Source organism: Antechinus flavipes, chromosome 1, assembly GCF_016432865.1.
Source record: "Antechinus flavipes isolate AdamAnt ecotype Samford, QLD, Australia chromosome 1, AdamAnt_v2, whole genome shotgun sequence".
In the NCBI taxonomy this organism is placed as follows: domain Eukaryota; kingdom Metazoa; phylum Chordata; class Mammalia; order Dasyuromorphia; family Dasyuridae; genus Antechinus; species Antechinus flavipes.
In genome coordinates, this window is record NC_067398.1 from 277,754,681 (window position 1) to 277,777,803 (window position 23,123).

The window sequence follows — 23,123 nt, forward strand, 5'->3', positions numbered from 1 at the left end:
CATTTCCTCTCCCGGAACAAGAACACATAATTGCTATATTTTGGAAGTTCAAAATCCCTTTCTCAGACATCTTCCAAAGCACCTATTCAATGTCCAAATCTACCTTTCTCTTCTGGATTTCCTACTTGCAATTTTCAGCTTTCATGGTGATGTTTCCCCTTAAGTTCTTTAATTTTTTGTTCAGAATCTCAAAATTCCAAACAATGCTTTCTAGGTTCCTTACAGTAATATTATTAATTAATGATAATTAATATTATTTTTGAATTATCCAAGTAAATAGTGAATAGTAGATTTTACACATCTTGAAAGGCTCTGAATCATATCCCAGATACCTATTTCAGGAAGACAACATAATTCTCCATTATTCCAGTACCATAGATGACACTGCATCCTTCATTTCTTGTCTCTTCTTCACATGTTCCATGACCTAGCAATACTAATCCTCTTGTTGTTATTACTCCATGACACACTTATCTCCTGATTGCCTTTTTGCCCCCTTACCCCTTCAGCAATCTCTTATACTTGGAATGACTCCCAACTTCCCTGGCTTCTGTCAAGATTTAGCTCAAGTTGCATTTTCTGTAAGAGGCCTTTTTCAGTCCTCTTAGTTCCCACATCTTTTCTCTGATATTATTTCCATTTTATGCTGTATTTTATAAGTATACAATTATTTGTAGGTTGTCTCTTTATTAGAATGTGAGGTCCTTGAGGACAGAAATTTTTTTTTTCTTTATATCCCCTGTATAAATACCTGGCAGGTAGTTGTTATTCAATCATTTTTTAGTCATGCTCACCTCTTGGTGACCCTTTTGGGGATTTTCTTGGCAAAGATAGTTAAATAATTTTGCCATTTTCTTCTCCAGCTCATTTTGTGGATGAGGAAATATTGAGGCAAACAGAGTTTAAGTGACTTGCCAAGAGTAACACAGGTAGTGTTGATGAGGTTTGGCTCTTAACTTAGAAATATGAATCTGCCTGACTCCAGGCCCTATGTACTCTATTCATTGCACCACCTGGCTGTCTCGACATATATAAACTATTTAATAAATGTTCTTGAATTGACGATTTTTTTTCCTGATGGTAGCTAGGAATTTAAGTTATCATTGCTTAGAGTCCAAGAACTTTCTTGTTCCTGAAAAGATCAAATTCTATCCTGTATAAGAATAACTTCATATCATTTTTTTTAGATCCTAATTTGTGATTTCACAGTAGTGAGGAATCACAGTGAGGAATCCTGATCTACCAATGCAAAACTATTCTGCCTTTTAAAATGTTAGAATTCTGCCTAGAACATTGAAAGTTAAGTGAAATTAGGTTCAGGACCACATTATGCCACTGTATTGGAGGACTCAGAACTAGCCCCTTTACATGCTATTCCACACTTTAGTTGTCCTTTTTCTTCCAGTCCTTTTCTATGTCCCATTCTTCTAATTCCCAATCTCTTAACACATATTAGGATTCACCTTTGCTTCTGGATTTTTTTTCTCCTTTTTTTTTTTTAATGTATTTTTCATTCTTTCAGGGAATCCCTGATTCTATCTAAAAAGAACAGAGATATAATCCTTTAACCTTCTTATCTTTGATGCGGGTGTGGTCCCTTTAAGAACTGACATTCCTTTCTTTATGATTCCCAACCCCTCCTAATTGATGTAATTACCTTTTGATTCATAAATCCTGGTCCCTTTGAATTCCAATAGAAGATCCTGGCCTGTATCAGCCCCACCTGGATCTGAGCCAACTTGGCCCCTCTAGCTTTTATAATCTCCCATTATAAAAGAGCCAAGCTGGGACCCTTCTCTTGGCAGAGGTTCCAAACATGCCAACTTTACGCCTGGCATGCCAGGACCCTTTGTCCAATGGAACCCTGTTTCGAGTGCTCTTCTTATCTCTCACCTATTTCCTTAACTATACTTTTGTTGTGCCACAGTCTCCTTGAGGTCATCCTACCCCAAAGAAAGGCCATACTTTTTGGCAAAACAATTTTAATTTATCTTTTTTCCATGATATCCCATAATCATGGTGTTTAAATGTCTCAGAAAAGTGTTTAAGGAGATGATCTAGTGGAGTTTTTGGTTGTGAGACAGATTTTTCCCATGATAAAGTGACCTTATACTGTATACCACTAGAATTCCCAATCTCGTTTTAAGTTGTTGGGTTTTTTTTTTTTGGCTTTAAGCCACAAAGTAGGCAATAACATACAAGACATACAGAACACTGATCTCACTGACACCCCAATAGTGACAACCGCATCAGATTAGACACTGATCAACCAAGCCAATGGTACCCTAAAAAGGACACCCCAATAGTGACAATCACGTCCGATTAGACACTAATCAAGAATCAAGCAATGGTGTCTCAAGGACACCCCAATAGTGACAACCACGTTTGGTTATTCACACAAGGCTAAGCCAATGGTGTCTTTAAAAGACACCCAGGGTTATACTCTGGAATATACAGAGTTGTGCCAACTGGCACGCCAGATATTTCTTAGGAGACACTCAGATAGTGCCAACTGCCTGCAGTTAGACACTACTTCTCAGTGTTTATTCTGAGAACCCAGGTTAGCACAAGCAAGTATATTCTAATATTCTGAGAATCCAGGTGCTAACACTTACTCTCTCCTGGCCGAATCGAAAGTGTCCACTGTCAGGTATGGCCACAACTGGTGAATTGCTCTCTTCCTGGAGCCCCTGGAGGAATCCAGAGGGCTAGCCTTTTCCAAGAAAAAGAAAACCCAGATCCCCAACTGTCTTCCAGGCCCAAAGTGGAGACTTGAAATGTCTCTAATCCCTAGTTCTGTTCTCAGTTCCCAATGTCTCGCTGAGGAAGCTCCAAAATGTAATGCCAAAGAAACTGAGGCAGAATAGAGGTTAGAGAGCAATTTAATTATTAATTTATTGGAGAGTAAATCAATTGGCTGGATAGGACTCTTGTCTCAAAGTATCCAGCCCTGAGTATTGTTACATGAAGATTTTTATAGAATAACAAGATCAATGACATAATGGGAGAAGGTACCTGGATGGGGATACTCTATGGGGGGATACTTAGACTAACATAATGGTGGGAGATACTGGAAAGGTTCAAACATTAAAAGGAGTATTTATAGCTTAAAGATACAAGACCTTTATCTCATCAAATATTTAAGAGGGAATTATAATTTGGGGGGCAGAGGTTTGGGGGCAGAGCAGCTGAGGTAGGATGACCTCAAGGAGACTGTGGCACAACACTTTAAACCTTACTTCCAAACCCCATAATAAACCTCTTTTATCAATCTAGCTTTTGGGCCAATAAATCCCTTTATTGGGAATTCTTGCACCACCACTAGACTTCATTTAACCCCATATCCTTGCGCCGAATCCAAAGGGGTTGCAGGGGAACTTTGACTCCCTGTACCCCGAACCTGGCCACTAGACCTCAATTAAAACCTAATTTCATTAAAACCTAAAACCCATATTTAGACTTCATCATCTTCTTTAGTAGGAAAATCAACTAGTACATTAAATACTTGTACTTGTTATTTGTAATTGGTAAAAACTAATCACAGAACATTCTCCTTGGTCCTTTTTGTTGGAAGCAACATTCTTAGTTTTCTATAGTTCTTGTGGCAAACTCATGTGCCTAGTTACTATGGAGAGCTGCCTAAGCACCATGACTGTTGTCCATGAACTCAGTCACTGGGAATTCCTGAAAAACATGTTTTATATCTTTTAAAAGGCTTCCCTGGCTTTTTTCAAGATCAGACTCTAGCTTGCCTTTGATCCATATTTAACCATTCTTGACAAAACCTAACAAATCAAAGTTGACTCTCTTCTGTCCTTTATGAGTTCCTAAGTAGAATTGCAGCTTTCACCTACTTAATTCCTCTTTGTTCCTCTTTTCTCCTCTGAGCAGCCTTTCAGAAACCTACTCCTGTTTCTACTCCTCTTTAGTGTCTTCTACCCTCAGTCCTTTACCAGAAACCAAATGTTCTTTCTTGTCATTGGGATATTTACATTAGCCCAAGTTCTTAGTACACTGAAACTTTATTTAAAATTTGTGCTATACAGCTACACCCAAAGAAAGAACACTGGGAAATGAATATAAACTGCTTGCATTTTTGTTTTTCCTCCCCTGGTTATTTATACCTTCTGAATTCAATTCTCTCTGTGCAACAAGAAAACTGTTCAGTTCTGCACACATATATTGTATCTAGGATATACTGTAACCTATTCAACATGTAAAGGACTGCTTGCCATCTGGGGGAGAGAGTGGAGGGAGGGAGAAGAAAAATCGGAACAGAAGTGAATGCAAGGGATAATGCTGTAAAAAATTACCCTGGCATGGGTTCTATCAATAAAAAGTTATTTTTAAAAAAGTTTTTAAAATAAATAAATAAAATTTGTGCTATACATGTGTTTATTCTTATACAGTAGAATATTTGATTGCCTAAGACTCCACCCTTGTTTATAAACATTCTCCTTAAGAATCCCAGTGGTCTGCCAGCTAGCAAAAATGCTGGTTGGAAGGACTGGAATTCTAATGTAATTGATTTAAGTTAGAGCCCAACCCAGATGCTTGGAACAATCATTGTCAGCAGGGTGGAGTCAAATTTGCTTCTGCAGGGGTATGCCTTGCAAAGCCCACCACTCTGCAAAAAGGTTAAATTAGTTCACTGTCTGACTGCTACATGGGGGTTAGTGCCTCTCAGACTGGTAGCAATGTCAATACTGCTTTCCTGAACTCCGCCTATTGTAACTAGAGGAAAGTGGTTTAGCATTGTCTTCCACTGCTCCCCCCAGGAAATATGATATCACGCTCTAACAAAAGCGGGAAAGCTGACAGATCTATTCAGATGGGTGTGACTACCACACATACCTAACTGGTCAAACCCCTTGGAAAGGGCTATAACAGAGACAGAGCTAACAGTGGCTCTTGAATGTTGAACTGAACATGCCTTCTCAGCACTGTTCAAAAAGATTGCTCTGGTATGTTTGATTTTCTTCTTTTGGCATGTAGCCCTTCCACAGTCATCAATCAAACACTGGTGCGATAGGCCACAAAAACTTCATTTGCCTTGTTTAGAGATTTGTGGGAAATGCTAAGAATCCTGCTCCTTCATGGCCCCATGCTCCTGAGCCAGCAGTCTTTTGGAACATGAGTAGAAAGATCAGTTTCCTGAAAAATTAAATGGAGGAGCTGGAATGAATCAGAGGAAAGAAAAATCAGCTTTATCTATAGACACTGAAGATTCATAAGATTATCAGTTCTTCCCTCCTTTTTCAAACATCAGATAAATTATTTCCCAACATAATAATAATAACATTTATGTTGTTCAGTCATTTACTAGTATGACTGACTCTACACGATCCCATGAAGTTTTGTGGATGAAATTTTCGTGGCAAAGATACTGGACTGATTTACCATTTCCCTCTCGGGTGGGTCCTCATTTTACAGAAGACAAATGGGGTTAAGTGACTTGCACAGATCACACAGTTATTAACTGTCTAAGACTACATTTGAACTCAGATTTGCTCTAATCCACTATTAGGCTACCAGGTGGTAACCTAACTATCCCTAAATAACATTTCTACAAGGCTTCAAAGTACATTCTATGTATTATCTCATTTATTCCTCTCAACAACCCTACAAGGTAGATGCTATTTTTATCTCTTTACAGATGAGGATACTGAGAAATGTTATTTATATGTTTATATGTTATTTACATATCTAGTAGGTATATGAATCATTTAAACTCATTTTTTCCTTAGTCCAAATCTAGCTCTTTACCTACTGTGCCATCTAGCCATCAAAGGTTATAAGCAAGAATGAATTAGAAATCAGGTAACAAGAAAACTAAGAGATACTGAAAATTTTATTCTGTTCTTGCAAATGAGCTAGAGAAAATTGTTCAATTTTTTTCTTTTTACTCCCCATAAACTATAATACCTGAGCTTACTCCATTAAAAAGGAATCACTTTTCCAGTGTAGGGAGTGAACAAATTATATGTTGAAGTTATCTTGAAAACTTCTACCCTTTAAGTGTGTGTGTGTGTATGTGTGTGTGTGTGTGTGTGTGTGTGTGTGTGTGTGTATAAAACTTCTTGATAATTTCACAACTTCTACACTAAGTGTATATATACACATAAATATATGTGCATATAGACTATATCATTTATATACAATTTTGGTTTTGCCATTTACAACATGTGTACCCCATATAAGTCAATTGACCTGTTTTCTTATCCATACAATGAGAAAATCAGAGTTGACGGCTTTTTGGCTAGGATTCTAAGAGTCAAAAAACATTTACTAAGTATTTACCTTTAATGTGAGGCACTGTGCTAAGAACTGGAGAAGAAAAGATGGGAAAACTTGGTACCTCTGAGATTATAATCCTATATCATAATAATATTTAACAATGCTCTGATGTTTAGATTTATTTTAGTGTCAACAGTACACTGAAATATGACTGAAGCTTTAATTTCATAAATCATACAGTTCACATATAAATAAGAAGGGAAAAAAATTGGAATATGGTTTAGCATTGACCATTAACTAGACCTCTCACATCATTTTGAACTTTTGGGTTATACTAAAATTCAAATGTGGCTGAAAAGGCCCTAAGTTGACTAGATAGCCCTGAATCCTTAAAAATAGGTTTCTTTTGAATGGAAAGGAGAGCTATGCAGCGTATACAAACTTATGCAGATATACAAGTGCTTTCCCCATTTAAATCAGTACAAGATAAGAAAAGGAAAATGAAGGGAATATCATCTATTATGTCCTAACCACTAGGATAGGTACTTTATCTCATATTCGCTCAATGGATCCTCACAACTCCTCTGTGAGGTAGATGCTATTATTATTTTTATTCTACAATTGAGAAGACTGAGACAAACAGGGATTAAATATGATTTGCCCAAAATCATACAGCTAATAAGTGTCAGAGACCACATTTGAACTCAGGTTTTCCTTGTTTCCAGATGTAATCCTCCATTCACTCTACCCACTGGGCTAACTTGTATAGATTTCTTTGGGGCTAAAGTTAGTTAGGAAAAGCTTTATAATAAGAATGGGTAAATTTTGAATTGGACTTTGGAAGATTAAGATTTGGGAAAGCATTGAGAATTCTAAAGGACATGAGAAACAACACGAGTAAAAAGCACAGAAGAAAGAATACTCAAAGCAATGTTATTAGATGGATAAGGAAAAAAGCCAGCTTGGAGTGGAAGAGCCATATGGTAGATAGATTAGATAAGAAAGAGGAAGTCAGTTTATAGAAGGCTTTGAATCCAAGAATGGAGAGTTTGAGTTAACAGATACATTTTAGGCCTTTAAGCAAGGAAATGACAAGGTAGATTAAGCCAGCTGTGCTGAGATCATTCACCATGGGCAGTACTCTGTTAGTGTGAGGATTCAAGCACTTTACACTCAAATTCTGATGCCAGTATGTTGTAATTCTTTGCTGTACCTTGGAAAAGAACTAGGAAGTATGTGTATAATTGGGAGAGAAAATTTCTTCTTAAAGACTGTGTTTTTGTTTTGTCAGACACATTATATATCTCTGACATATGTTTATGTCCTTCTGAACTTGCACTATGGTAGTATATGTATTTGTAAGGATATATTTTTCTCCAAGTCACAGCTGAGTTTTAATATACAAGTCAGATGGTTAATTCTTGTCCATCAAACACACCTGGTTAGAATAGTCCCCAAGCCTTTTTAATGCTAAATGCCTCCACATCCATATCCTGCATATTACATAGGTTCCAGACCTCTCGCCAAACCAAATGCCCTTGTCTTAGCCATCCCTACTCTGTCAAAGGTGGTATGTTCAGAATTGGGGCTAACTGCCTCCCTTAATTAGGAGAGTATTCTTTGAAAAACTGAAGGCTAAGCTTGTATTAACATTTTTTACAACTTCATCAAACTACTAATTTCTTTTAAGATTGAGAACCCTAAATAGGCTGTTATTAATAAGTTTCCCCTGTCCTATTTGTGATCAGAAGGTTAACTGCCCTAGCAATCCAGAAAAAACATCTAGTAAGTCATCAAGAGGTTGAAATCTGCATTGAAGGAAGAACAAACAAAAACTCCATTTTTATATAGCACTTTCACAGTTACAAAGTCCTTTGTATATGTTATTTCATTAATATTCACAGTAAGTCTTTGAGGAAGATAATATTAGTATTCCCCTTTTAACTGATGAGAAAACAGTATATTCAGTAAGCAAATAAGTTAGAATTCAAATCTGACTCAAAAGTCTAGCATTCTATCCACTTTGCCATACCAGGAAGATAACTATATTGAAGAAATATCTGTGATTTCATCACAGATTGCATGCACAATGCATTCATTATTGCATATTCATGTAACTGGTATTTTTAAGAAGCTTTTAAGGTACCATTTACATAAGTATGCTCTTCAAAAAAATGCAAGCATATGCACAAAGGCTATATTTCTAAACAAAGACAGTGACAGCAACACAAATCAGAAAGAATCAACAAAGCAAGGATAACACAGGGGCTAGCACATTAAAGCCAACATACATATCTTTGGGAATGGGTTTAATAAATTGTTGGTAGGAGAACATTTTAGACATGTAATCATTTATAATTTTCTTAGGATATTTTCGTTTGTTTTATCTTTCTTCTCATATGACATTCCACTTACTTTCTCCTTACTTAGGTTTAGACAGGCTATCCTTATGCTTGGAAATACTTTCTCCTCATCTCTGAATACTTCTTAGAATTCCTGGTTTCCTTCAAAGCTCAGATAAAGTAATACTTCCAACGTGAGGGCTTTATGATCTCTTGCTTCCCCCCACTTTCCCCCTCAAAATGATCTTGTGTTTATTTATATCTATTTCACATAAATACTTACATGTGTGGATGTCTTTCTTGATAGAATATAATTTCGAGAACATGACTAATTTTTGTCTATGTATTCCCAATACCTGGCATAGAATAAGTATTCCATAAATATTTGTTGATCAAATAAGCTTGCATACTCATTTTTCTTATTTTCATTTTCATTATATTTCATAATAAGAAATTATGGTTTTTTTCCCCATTGAAAGGTGAAATAACAGTTATATTTTTATTTATTATAAAAAATGTACTGTGGCATAATGTAAAAAAGTGAGAGTTCAAGTTTTGTATCTGATATGTATGCTGACTAGTGTGTTTGGTTCGTTTGTTATTTGGAATTTAATATATATCAAAAAAATTCTGTATAAAAAGCTGAACAGAAAAAAGAGGAGTATTCATGCAGCTTGCTTTTTAAAAGTACATAATAAATGCAATATTTTACTTTCAAAGCTGTCTTGTTTATTTTCTCCTTTATTTCTGTCTTTTCTTTTGCATTTTAAAAAATAAATGATTTTTTCTTTCTTTTTCCTTTCTTTAGGCAGTATTATCTTAAACTCCTCTCCCCACAATGATCTATTTTTATTCTTTCTTATTTTGTTCCACCCACCCATAACTTGCCTTCTATTTCTTACCTAAGAAAAGGTTTAGAAAAGAATTAACAAAAAACAAACAAACAAATAAGGAGATTAAAGACTGCAACTCTTGTAGTAGTGTCATTCAAGATTTCCAGTCAGATTGATTTGAGATCATAAATCAACAGATTATTCAAGGAAAACAATTTTTTTTTCATTTTGCTAATTGTCTTCTTGCCTAGAAGGTAAGCTGACAACTGAGAAACTGGTGCGTTTCTTGGAATTGATAGCAAAGACTGGATTAGAGAACTGATCTTTTATGACCTTGATTTCAGCTAGGCCATTAGTGGCATACAGATAGCAAAATGGGATCTCTAGTCATTGGATGAATTTAAAAGTTGAATTTGCTTTTTTTACAGTTTATGACATCAGGATCATAAATATTCCTGGAAGTACAAGTGAAGAAATTCATCTGAAGTCAATTGCTCAACATCTATTGCTCAAATCTATGTCAGAACTTAGTAAAAGGGTGACTAAAGCCACCCTTTATTGTTGTTAATTTCTCAAATCCCAGTAGAGAAGTCTTAATTTAGTTATAATTATGTTCTATAAGTTCCTATCATCTACAACTCTATAAGGGTAAATACCATTCTTAAAAAAAACAAAAACAAACAAACAACAAAAAAAACCCCACTGTAGCAACAACAATTCTTTAAACTTACCTCAGGATGTATTTGTGAAAATCATCCAGGATAGAATAGTTAGTATTGTCTTTGATTCTTCCTTTTCCCTTATCCTCCCATCCAATCACCAAAATGTATTGATTCTTTTCCCAAAATCTCTATTATTTATCTCCTCCTATTTCAAATGTTATTACCTTAGGTTCAAATCTTGCCAGTTTTTATCTACATTGTTTCTATTTAGTCTGTAATTCTAAAGAACTTCTTGGAAAAGATATATAACTACTCAAAGGAATTTGGTCTATCTACACAGGAAAAATCAAGTGGATGAAAAATGTCAATTTCTCAAATGTCAGAGAATGGACAATGAGTTGAGCCTGGAATTAAAAAGGAGGAGAGTAGATGAATTGTTTTCAGAAACTAAAACAAGTCTTTAATGAACAGTTCCTAAGAGATTAAAAATCAATATGACACAGGGAAACGTAAGGGCCTTTAGTGGGAATAAACAAGTTGCAATAGATTAACCAATAAAGAACTTCAAAGAACAATAGTAAAAGTTGTATTTAAGGAAATATGTGACAGGAAAGAATATTCAAGAGCAATATAAAAAGTGGACAGCTAGAATGTCCCACTGGTATGTTTACAGTGTCAGGAGAAAGTGAGGAAGGAGAAAGTTGGGTGGGCTCCAATGTTTAAGTTAGGAAAAATATGGACTAGAGTCCTATAAGATGGGTTACAATGTGGTTTACTGTAGAAAACTCTCAAATTGATGAGATAACACATTCATTTTAGTGTTGGAGCATTGCTGTAAACCTCATCTCTTCTCATCTCTCCCCAGTCTAATCCATTTTAGACATTGCTTCCTAAATTACAGCTTTAATATGTCAATGTATACAAAAATGCATATCTACTCCAAAATTGTAATAGGATTCCCATTATCTAACAAGTGTGGTGAGGGCTTGATTCAGAGAGGTAGAACAACTGAATCCCTACAATCCACTTCATTAAATTAAAACAATGAGATGCAAGGATTCACCTCTTGAGTTTTCAGGTAATTTGAATCTGCAACTTGAAATTCTGCAGCATAAGTTCCAGTTGATCCATTTGTATTTTAAGAAAATATTCCCCTTTCTCTTACAAGTTGGAGAATGGTCTATACAAATTCTGTAATTGGGAATTCAAAGTCCTCTTTGGATCTTCCAGCATTTTCTCTCATAAAAGTCCTTATGTCCCTTACTTATGTTGTATTTCAAGTGAACCACACATCATTTTCAGAGGATAGTCAGTGCTTTCTCCATATCCTGCCTCTGTTCATATTTTCTTCCATGTAGAATGTTTTTTTGTCTTTTCCATAAATCCATCTGATTAACTTTGACTTTTCCTTCAGATCCCAAATTGCCTCAGCTAGAGGAAATTTTTGCCCTCCTTTAAATTTAGACATTACATTCTCTGAAGATATCTGTCTACTTTTACATTTTGTTTTTTTGTCATAATTGTTTGGATATATCTCTCCTCCCACTAGACTAAAAGGTTCTTAAAAACAAGATCTATGTCTTATTGATCTTTGTTTTTCCTAGTATGCCTGGCATAGTGCTTTGCTCACAGTCAACTTAGAATCCCTAATTTGAAGTCCAGGGATAGATTTCAGAAGGTCTGTGAACATAGATGGGGAAAAAAAAAAACTTTTATTTTCACTAACTTTGGGGTTTTGTTGTAATCAAATGTATTATTTGATACATTTAAAAACATTATTCTGAGATTGGGATAAGGAGAGACATAGGCTTCACTAAACTACCAAGGAGTCCATCATTCAGAAAAGAAGCTCTCTAGCATTTCAATTGTTATTGTTTTTTAAAGACTTCTCTCAGGGAAGGAAGAATATAATAATGATTAAAGTTTTAAAGACATTATAAGACATGACCATATTTTCTTAAACATCTAAGGATCAGTGATTCTGAATATGATTATAAGAATATGACATTTGATCTGTGTACATATAAACAGGTTGATAAATATATATATATATATATACATATTATGTGATATATATTTTATATATATCACAAGTATATATATATACATATATATTTACAGATAATTTTTTTCTTCATGAATTTATAATTTTCTTTATTATTCTTTTATTTTTTCTACTATTTTATTTGAAAAATCCTAAAAATAATTCAAGAATGAACTCAAAAATTAGATAAGTCAATTATGATGTTACTACTTTGAGGCTATTTTTAGTTCCATATAGTAGTTTTCAATTCTATAAAATGTCTTATTTTCTTATTTCACTTTTCATTTACAGAAAGAAAAATTTCTGAGATATAATATGTGTGATTTGCATGTCAGATTTTCCTTGTTCTTTTTTGTCTATCTACGCAGGCAACATGGTGTGCAGAGATATAAATTAGGAATATTAGGGATGTGATAACATAGCTCATTTGGAAAACCCAAGTTTTTTATAAAAACAAACAACTTTGTTTTTAAAGCAATGTATTTGCTCTTCTCTTCTAAAATTTCTGGGAAATTGTTTGACTTTTCATTCTAATTCGTATAGATAGTATTAATTGTGATAGATTGAAGCATGGATTTTTTTCATTTTTAAATGAAAATCTCTGTCACTAATAAACAAAAATTACTTCTCACTGATTTTTTAGTTAAATATAGAGAAATAAACAGAAATTCTAGAGCTAATAATTTCTATAGATATTTAATAATTATCACTTTCTATGTTTTAGATCAATTGTCACTTTGCTCAGAATGGAATTCAAATTATTTTTGCATCTATCACTGAAGATTTCCTTTTTCCACATCTCAAGGTCTTGCAAGAGGCAAATAGATGCATCTTTAACTAAAAGCTTGCAAAAGTGGTTGCTGGGAAAACTATATAACATTTTATAGGACCAAAAAAACACACCACTCTGGGAATTCATCACAGAACAGCACTCTAAAAATAAACTATCATGATAAGTGTTTTATATTTTTATATTCACCAATTTTATTCAACACTTGAAATGTAACAGAAAATTGACAAAACTTTCCAATACTTATACTAAATTAGTGGGAGGACAACTGAAAATCCCATTCAATGGGAGTGTCCCAGGAAAATTCAGCAGTTCTCCAAGTAAAGACACAAACCTTACCTGAAATGATCAGGCTGACACCATAAAGAACTAATCGGGCTAAAGAATCCATGCTTTTCCAAATCTCTCCATTCAGTTTCCACAGCCACACATGGGTTGCCAAGGATCTTTTCACCAACCCTGAACTTTGTGACTTTCCACAGGCATATTCTAGCCAGTATTGTTTACACGTTACAGGCAAGAAAGAGAAGCAGTAGAGCAGGCTGTAACAGTCTCATTGCTGTCTGAGCACAGGGAGTTGAAGTTCCTTTTTCCTGTTTCCTTTGTAGATTAGGATAGGAAAGGCTGGATCTTAAAGGCAATTGGTATCAGCGGGAATGGGAGGCTTTGCAAACCCTGTCCATCTTGCAATACATCAAAACATTTCTCTGTTCCTGCTCCTGGGATAGAGGATTGTATTTAGAGAACAGTAATGGGTCATGGTCAGCATTGTCAGAAACAATAGGAGCATCCTCTGGTAGGCAGGATACTGAAAATAACAAACCTTCCACCTATGTATGGTATGTGATGATGGTCATCTCTTCTCCAATTGTTCACTGTTCCCAAAGGGCCTTACTGTTCAGTTAGCTCCCTGGCAAAGAGGGTTTTTTGGGTGTGGTGTTCATTTTTGTTTTTATTTCTCTTTTGGATCCCTATGGTTTAAATTTGAAAAGAAGTCTTTTATGATAAGACCATGAAATCCTATTTGAAGTTAATATATGGAGATGTTAGTCTGGTATATTAGCTCCAAAATTTACTTGATCTGTACAAATCTTCCCATGTCTCCCTACAACATGCTAATGTCACAGGAAGCATAGGATTTAGAGTTGAATGGGGCTTTAGGGACCATCTAATTCAACCCAAAGAAGTGTATATGCCCATATGTCCAAGATCACTCATGTAGTTCTCTAAGTTATGTTCTCTAAGTCCAAAGCCTGTCTACTTTCAATAGTAACAAAATGCTCATATATTGTATCTGTTGGCAAAATGTTTAAGTTGTATTTTAAATCTTCATCAAAGTTCATTTGTGACTAGTTTAATACTTTTTAGATCCTGGAATAAAAAGTTCTAGGTAATTTGTGTGATTGATTTTGTTGTTTTATTTTCTAGAGAGAAATCCAAAATAAGATACAAATATTAAAAAAAAAACTATATGAATGAATGAAAAAAAGATTAACTGATTACAATGTTTAAAGCACTGTTCAAAGTGCTGAGGATACAAATAGAAAAACAAGACAGTTCCTCTTATCAAGGATTTCACATTCAAATAGTGGGAGAACAACATATCTGGGAAGTTTCAGCTATGAGTAAGAAGAGGAGATCAAGCACAAGAACCTTAAAAGTAGGGGCCATTTTATTATCCCCATTTAACTATAGTTACCTATAGTTAAGGAAACTGAGGCAGGAAAAGGTTAAGTCAGTTGAGCAGGATCACACAGCTTGAAAGTGTCTGAAGCCTTATTTGAATTCAGGTCTTCCTGTCTCCAGGCCCATTGCTCCACATAGTTGTCTCCAAAGTCTTTAGGATTTAGAATTTAGAATACAAAGCAGATGGTCTTCTTGGACATGTGACAGTTAAATCATTTGTGATTATGCAGATGCATAAAATGGAATACCTTTAGTATTATTTTCATTGGTTAAAATTATATCTCTTTCTAATGTTGAATTATTTTAAAAGACTATGGTAACCAAAACATCTTTTCCCAGTTTTCAGTAGCTGTGACTGATGAGAAGATGGGGGACATAGCACCTACAGAGGCAATTCTATTATAGAGGTCATATCTCTATAAAGGTTGTTCTTCTAGAAGATGACTGAGGGGGCCAGGCTGGTAGCAAGATTGATGGTCTGGAGGACATCACTATTCCTGAGGCTCTTGGATTTAACTGTAGCAGCTGGTTCAATAAATGATGTTAATGATGATAGGTACACTTAGCCTGCCCTGCACTAAATTTACTCCCTTCTATGATAACTCTGGTCTCTACAATAAAAACAAGACCTGTGGTCTGGGGCAGGGCATTGGAATTCCTGGGACTTTTGAGTTCTGGGTCCTGGGCTGTCTCTACTTGATTTCCAAGAGAAGTGGTGATCAAGATGTAGTGGTTCTTTGACCCATCTTCCATGTGTCATTTCCTGAATCTTTCTCAGGATGCCTTCCTGCTTCAGCTAGGCTCACTTGCTTTAGTGATATGAACATTACATGGCTTAAAATTTGATTAATAATTTGCAAACAGAGGAAAGAGTTTAAAAGTAAATATAATAGCTTATTTGGATATTTAAAATAAAAACACTCAGTGAAAGCAGGAATGACAATCTTAGCCTGATGACAAAATCATATTTCCATAATATACCTTGGAAAATAATAAGGATGACCATAACTTAAATGGGGAGAAAGCATGTAGCATAAATAAGACATATGCTACATTAAGCTCTTCATGCCTGTTCCTTTCCTGCTTACCAAAGAAAGGTTAAGGAAAGTAAAACACTATGGAGTCTTTGCTGATGTTAATTCCAGTGTGTTTTTTAACCCTGAGGAGCAAGTGAAGTATCTAAATTTTCACTAACAATTCCCTTCTAATAGTTCCGTCCAAGTAGCGGAGTGAATAGATTGTTAGACTTGGAGATTGAGTCTAAATCCTGGCTCAGACACTAACTTGTGTGATCCTGAGCAAGTCATTTAAATCATTTAACCTGTCTGGTTTACTTTCCTTACATATAAAATGGGGATTAAAAATAGCCCCTATCTTCCCAGTGTGGTTATGAAATCAAATAAGACAATAAATAAGTAAAAGGCAAACAGGATCTACTATGCAACAGAAACTGGGCTAAATCCTAGAGAAAAAGATAGGCAAAAGACAATCTCTGCTCCCAAGAAATTTACAGTCTAATGGGAAGACAACATGAAAATGACTATATACAAACATGACATATACAGAATAAATTTGAGATCATTAATTGAGGAAAAACAATGATGATAAAAAGAGAATCAAAAAAGGCTTCTTATGGCAAGTGAGACTGGAATGAAGTCAAGAAATCTAGGAAGCATAGATGAGACAGGAAAAAGTTCCAGGCATGGGGAAAAACTAGTGACAACACCAGAATCTTGTGATGGAGTGTATCGTGTGCAGAATAGTAATGAGACCAGTGTCACTGGATTATAGAGTATGAGGGGTAGAAAGAACAGGAAAACTGAAAAGGTAATAAGGGACCAAGTAATGGAGGAGTGTTAAAAGGAAAATAGAGTATTTGAATCTGAAGGAATTAGAGGGCCATTTAAGTTTACAAATAAGGGATGTGAAATGATTATATTTATGCTTTAGGAAGATCAGTTTGATGACTGAATAGGGGAAGATTGAAGTGTGAGGGAGACCAAGACACAGACTCTTGCAATAATTCTAGGGTTAAGGTGATACAGGCCCTATAACAGAGTAGTAGCAGTGTCAAAGGAGAAAAGGGGACATTATCTGAGAGAGGTTAAGAATGTAAAAACCTCAATAGTGTAACTAATTTTGTTTGGGGAATAAGAAAGGATGAGAAATAAGAATGACATCTCAGTTTTGAGTCTGGAAATTGTGATGATAGTGGTGCCCTAGACAGTAATAGATAAGTTAAGAAGAGAAAGTTGAGAGAAGTGCTTTGCCCAACCTTAAATTGATATATACAAGTTAATGATTATAATTATTAGTATTAATGATAATGATGATAATAATAATAATAATAAAATCTGATCTTTATTTTGCATTATCATAGGTATGAATGATTTGAGCTTAGAATGCCCAAAGAAATTTCTCTAAGGTAATATACATTTCTACCATACTTTCCAAAGGAAGTTCAAGAATGTGCAAATGTTTGTAATATGCATCTTCAAAACATTTACGAAAGGTTAGGAGGTCAGAAGAGAGCTCCCTATTTTAAGGATAAGGATATTTGAGCTGACTACATTAGGGAGGCAGTGGAAGGATTTAGAAATAAACAAACCCTAGGACATCAGCCTCCTAACGCCTGTTCTATTTACTAGACCAAGTTTCCTTTGTTTGTTTTTTCATATGCCAACAAGGAAGTTTTATTAACACTTCCTCATACTGAGCAAGTTCTTTGGAGCCTGAATGTGCTACCATACTCCTCTTCTGAAATCTTCTAGAAATTCTCCAAAAGAATTTGATAATTTTGATGAATATTACTGATATTTATTAGCAATATTATAACATATTTACTTAAGAATGTCTTCTCAGACATGTGAAAGTTAAATCATTTGTGAGAGGAGAAGGTAATTAATTAATGGGGATTATAGTCAGCTCTCCTCTGGCTTCCTGCCTCACAAATCTATCAAGTATAGAAAAGGTGCCAAGATGCAATGATATGAATATCACCCTTCAACCTTAAAGGAAATCAATTCCATAGCCAGAGCATTGAAAGCCACTGAATCAAAGATCATGACAAAATTTTCAAGGAAAGGGAGAAAAGATCGTCAGCTCATAGATGTGGAGTTGTAAATGACCTCAATCTAAACCCTTTATTTTAATGATGAAGAAACTAAAATCCAGGGCGGTTAAATAATGTCACACAGTAAGTAAGATATGAACCCTGGTCCTTTGATGCCAGACCCAGTGCCATTTTCCAGTTTTTATGCTTATGTTCTTCTGGAAGATAAACAAGGGGACCAGGCTAGTAGCAGGGTTGATGGTTTAGAAGACATCATTATTCCTGGGGCTCTTGGATTTAACTGTGCATTGGTAGCAACTGGTTCAGTAATTGATATTAATGATGATGGACATGGTCAGCCTACTCTGCACTAAGTTTACTCTCTTTCATGATAACTTTGGCCTTTACAATAGAAATAAGTCCTGTGTTCTGGGGAGGGGCACTGGAATTCCTGGAGCTTTTGAGTTCTGGGTCCTGGGCTGTCTCTACTTGATTTCTAGGAGAAGTGGTGGTCAAGGTGGTAGTGGTTCTTTGACCCATCTTCCATGTGTCATTTTCTTTCTCAAGATGCTTTGCTGAAGCAGTTATTAGGGGAAATTTTATACCTCTAGATGCTTACTTGCATAAAATAGAAAAAGAGAAAATCAATGAATTGGGCTTACAATTAAAAAAGCTAGAAAAAGAACAAATTAAAAATTAAATGCTAAATTTGAAATTCTGAAAATAAAAGGGGAGATTAATCAAATGGAAAGAAAACTATTGAATTAATAAAATGAGTTGGTTTTATGAAAAAAACAACAAAATGGATAAAACTTTAGTTAATTTGATTAGAAAAAGGAGAGAAGAAAATCAAATTGCTAGTCTCAAAAATGAAAAGGGAGAACTTTCCACCATGAAGTGGAAATTAGAACAATAATTACGAGTTATTTTGCCCAAGTATATGTCAAAAATTTGATAATTAAGTGAAATGGAGGAATTCCTACAAAAATATAAATTATCCAGGTTAACAGAAGAGGAAGTAAATTATCTAAATAGTCCCACTTTAGAAAAAAATAGAACAGGCTATTAATCAACATCCTAAGAAAAAATCTCTAGGGCCAGATAGATTTATATGTGAATTATACCAAACATTTAAAGAACAATAATTCCAATACTATACAAATTATTTGAAAAAATAGGGAATTTCTACCAAATTCCTATTATGGCCCAGATATGGTCCTGATATCTAAACCAGGTAGGATGAAAACAGAGAAAGAAAATTGTAGACCAATTTCCCTAAAGAATAGAGATGCAAAACTCTTACATAAATATTAGCAAAGAGATTGTGGAAAGTCATCCCCAGGATAATTCACTATGATCAAGTAGGATTTATACCAGGAATGCAGGGCTGGTTCAACATTAGGAAAACTATTATCATAATTGACTATATCAATAACCAAACTAACAAAAATCATATGATCCTCTTAATAGATGCAGAAAAAATATCTGATAAACTCAAGATGCCTTGCTGCTTCAGCTAGGCTCACTTGCCTTAGGGCATTCAGTGGGAAAGATGTGATGGTGGGATGGAGTTGTTGTTTTTCAGTTGTTTTTAACTTGTGTCTGACTCTTTGTGACTACTTTTGGGGCTTTCTTGATAAAAATACGGAAGTGGTTTGCTGTTTCCTTCTCCAGTTTATTTTTCGGATAAGAAAACTGAGGCAAACAGGATTAAGAAATTTGCCCACTGTCACATAGCTAGTAAGTGTCTAAGGCCAGATTTGAACTAGGGAAAATAAGTCTACTGGCCTGGTACACTTTATGCCACCCAACTGCACATGGTAGGAGGTGGGAGGATTCTAAAAAAACCTTTGTCTCCTGTGCCTGAAATGTTTTCCTTCTCATATCAATTTCCTGGCTTCCCTAACTTCTTTTTAAGTCCTAACTAAAATCTTATCTTCCACAGACAGCCTTTTCCAATCCTCCTTAATTCTAGTCCCTTCCTACAATTATTTTTTTTCCTTTTTTACCATGTATAGAGCTTGTGTGTACATAGTGCTCTTCATATTATCTCCTCTTTTAATTAGGGGGGTCCTTGAAGGCAGTAACTGCCTTTCTTATATCCCCATCATTTAGCACTATGCCTGGCACATAAAATAATAATACTTATTGACTGACTGACATTAAATGCTTTATTAGAAAAACATTTTGGATTTTGTTTAGAGTTTTGGCGTAGTTTTAGTTATTGGGGTTTTTGTTGTGTGTTTTTTTGGCATTTAGAGACAATCTTGCTGACTGTGGGTAGTTAAATGGCTCAATGGATAGTGGATAGGCCTAAAGTCAGAAAAACCAGCATCCAAATCTGACCTCACACATTTGCTGGCTGTGTAACTCTAGATAAGTTGCCTCAGTTTTCTTATCTGTAAAATGAGCTGGAGAAGGAAATGGCAAACCACTCTAGTATCTCTGCCAAGAAAACCCCAAATAAGGTCTAAAGAGTTGGACATTACCTAAAGGAATGAACAATAACATACTAATCATACTTGCTATCTTTGTGGGTGGCAATGGCTAGAAAAATAACAAGAGATTAATCCTTTTCATAATTTATACATGTATGTTGTATATGTATATATTTGCATGAAGATAGTTTTACACATATCATATTAATGATAACAGCATACATGTATCCATCTCAGCTAGAGGACCTGAGTCTTCAGCACAAATTTGCTACAAACTCACTGGAAGAACTTGAACAAGTCATGACCTTTCTGAGACTGGTTTTTTCATCTCTAAAATGAAAGGGCTTAATTGAATGATCTCTGAAATCTATATTCAATTTATGTATTGTATTACCACAAATATATATCAGTCAGTCATTCAATTTAATAAATGCTTGCCATATACCAAGCATTGAAAATAAAGACAATTTCCCCTCAAGTAGTTTTTAATTTAATGAGGGAAAACATTCTCTAAAAGGAAGTTGAAAAGCTGGAGATGGAAAGTAGGTGATGTAGAGGGGGTGGGACATGATAGAGATGTCCAAAGAAATCCAAAAGCTGGACAGCTGGTGAGGAATAAATGACTGTCCTTGTCCTCCACCCTTTAAATTGTGGTACTGGAATTCAAGGTTCTATCCTCCAATCAGAAGACAAGTACCAAGGCCAATTAGATAATGTGTATTGATGAGATTTCTCAGTAATGAGTTTTCTGGGGTATGAAGGTAAATAATGGAGAAATCCAAAGGAATCCAAAAGCAATGTAGCTAGTGGGAAAAAAGAGATGAAATTAGTTACTTTCGCTTATTACAGTACTTACATGACATTAGGCAAATCATTGAATCTCTCTGGCTCTTAGTTTCCTCATTTATAAATTGAAGGAGTTGGACTGGATGTTATTTGAGGTGTTTTCAACTCTAGACCCAATGATTTTACATTAGAGTGAGTTGGGGATAAATGTCCAGATTTGTGTTTTCATCAGTGCAGGGAGCTTCCTTATTGAGAGCTCCTTGCACTGATTTAGATCCGCAAGTCTTGGACACAAAAAATTTAAGTGGCTTAACCATAGTCACACAATAGGTATCAGAAGCAGAACTTGAAAAAGATGTAGCATATCCCAAGGTTGTTCCTCTATCCATTGTCTCATGCTTTTCACACACACACACACACACACACACACACACACACACATATACACATATACATACACACATACACACTCACATACACATATATATCTCCCCTCTGAACACATATAGAATATGGCATATGTTATATTGATGTCTATTTTGTATATAAAATGTCTATGTATGTATGTATCCATATATATCTGTGTATATGTGCGTATATATTCATATAAGTGTCCCCAAAGTCTTAGTGCAGCTTGAGTTTTACTACCTGCACCAAGACTTTTGGGACTCTGTGTGTGTGTGTGTGTGTGCATGTGTGTACATGTGTGTATGATGTCATACATAGGCTGAAACCTATCCATGTAAATAGCTTTTTATTTTGAGAAGACAATCTTAAATACATTAGAACTGTTAATTATCACAGAATCTAAGATATGGAACTTCAGTATCCATCTGGTCCCATTCCTAAATGAAATGAAAGGAATGATTACTATAAAATGTTACAGGAACCACATGGTAGTGGCTGCTGGGTGTCATGGAAGCTACCTGCAAGTGGTTGCTGGGGATCTAATTCTGGCCAGCAGAATAGATCCCTTCATGTAAGAAGATGATAACAATACAAGGAGACTGAGAGCAGTTGCATTCTTTGACCTCTATCCTCTTCCTCTTCCTGTCAATTTATTTCATTCCTAATTCACAAACAACATCTGCTTCAGTAAAGGCTGATTTGCAATTCCTTCAAGCGTGTTATGATTCACAGCTATGGGGGCTTTCAATTTGCCCCTTCACATTTGGGTGTGGTCCTTAACAATAAAATATCTGCCAAGTGTCATACAGCCTCTATTATGTGCCCTCTAAAGAGGAAGACCCCCATACTTCTCAAGATAATTATACCTGAAGTAGTTTGAATTATAATATAATTTTTTCAAACTCAATCCAAACCCCAAGATTTATTCAAATCTGAAATAACAAAAGAAAATCACTCCAATTTAACTTTAGGAAATTGCTAATATCTTCATATCCTCTTTCAGTCACCAGAACTACAGCTTAATTCTTTATGGTATATGTTTTTATCTTCTTTTGTTCTGTGGTGGAATATCAATTGAAGACTGGCTAAGAAACCATCATTTGGGACTTAAAAGACCACCCGCCTTAGAAAGCCACATAAATGAGTGTCCTTTCAATACCATATGAGTACTGTTTATATGTAAATAATGGTATTAATATACTAACAGATTACATGATTAGATAATCTTTCCAAATCTCTAGTAAATGTCTGAGATTAAAGGCAATGTACCTATTATTTTCAATATAAATGCCTAAATAAGAGTTAGTGAATAGAGACATGTTTTATTATTTTTTTTTAAATATTGAATTTAATTAGGGATAGCAATAGACCAGGAATCTTAAATTTAGCACTTTGGATTTTGAAAATATCCTTCACCTAGAGAGCATAACGGATAAAGGGAACTTTCTTTAAAATAATAAGCAATATCTATCTAAAACTTACAGCAAACATTGGAGAGAATATAATGGAGAGAAGCTGGACACATTCCCAGTAAAATCAGGGGCAAAACAAGTATGCCCATTATCACCACTATCATTCAACATTGTACCAGAAATATTGGCTTTAGCAATAAGAAAAGAAAAAGGGGCAGCTAGATGACTCAGTGAATAAAGCACTAACTCTGAAATCAGGAGGACCTGAGTTCAAATCCACCCTCAAACACTTAACACTTACTGTGTGAACCAGGGCAAGTCACTTATCTCCAGTTGCTGCCAAAAAAAAAAAAAAAAAAAAAGATTTAGTCATTTAGAAAAGAAACAGAAATTAAAGGAATTAGAATAGAAAAGGAAGAAATAAAACTATCAT

The 23,123-nt window shown here is 35.0% G+C and overlaps 1 protein-coding gene across 1 annotated transcript in view; it reads right to left on the reverse strand.

Annotated features, from left to right (window-relative positions):
* The window catches only part of TEK (TEK receptor tyrosine kinase), a 143,660-nt gene extending 130,278 nt beyond the window's left edge, over positions 1–13,382 (reverse strand). Inside the window, exon 1 of the mRNA XM_051961438.1 lies at positions 13,248–13,382. Coding sequence (XP_051817398.1) covers positions 13,248–13,299 — 52 coding nt within the window. The 5' untranslated portion in view covers positions 13,300–13,382. The remainder of the gene's footprint in view (positions 1–13,247) is intronic.
* Positions 13,383–23,123: the final 9,741 nt, after the last annotated feature.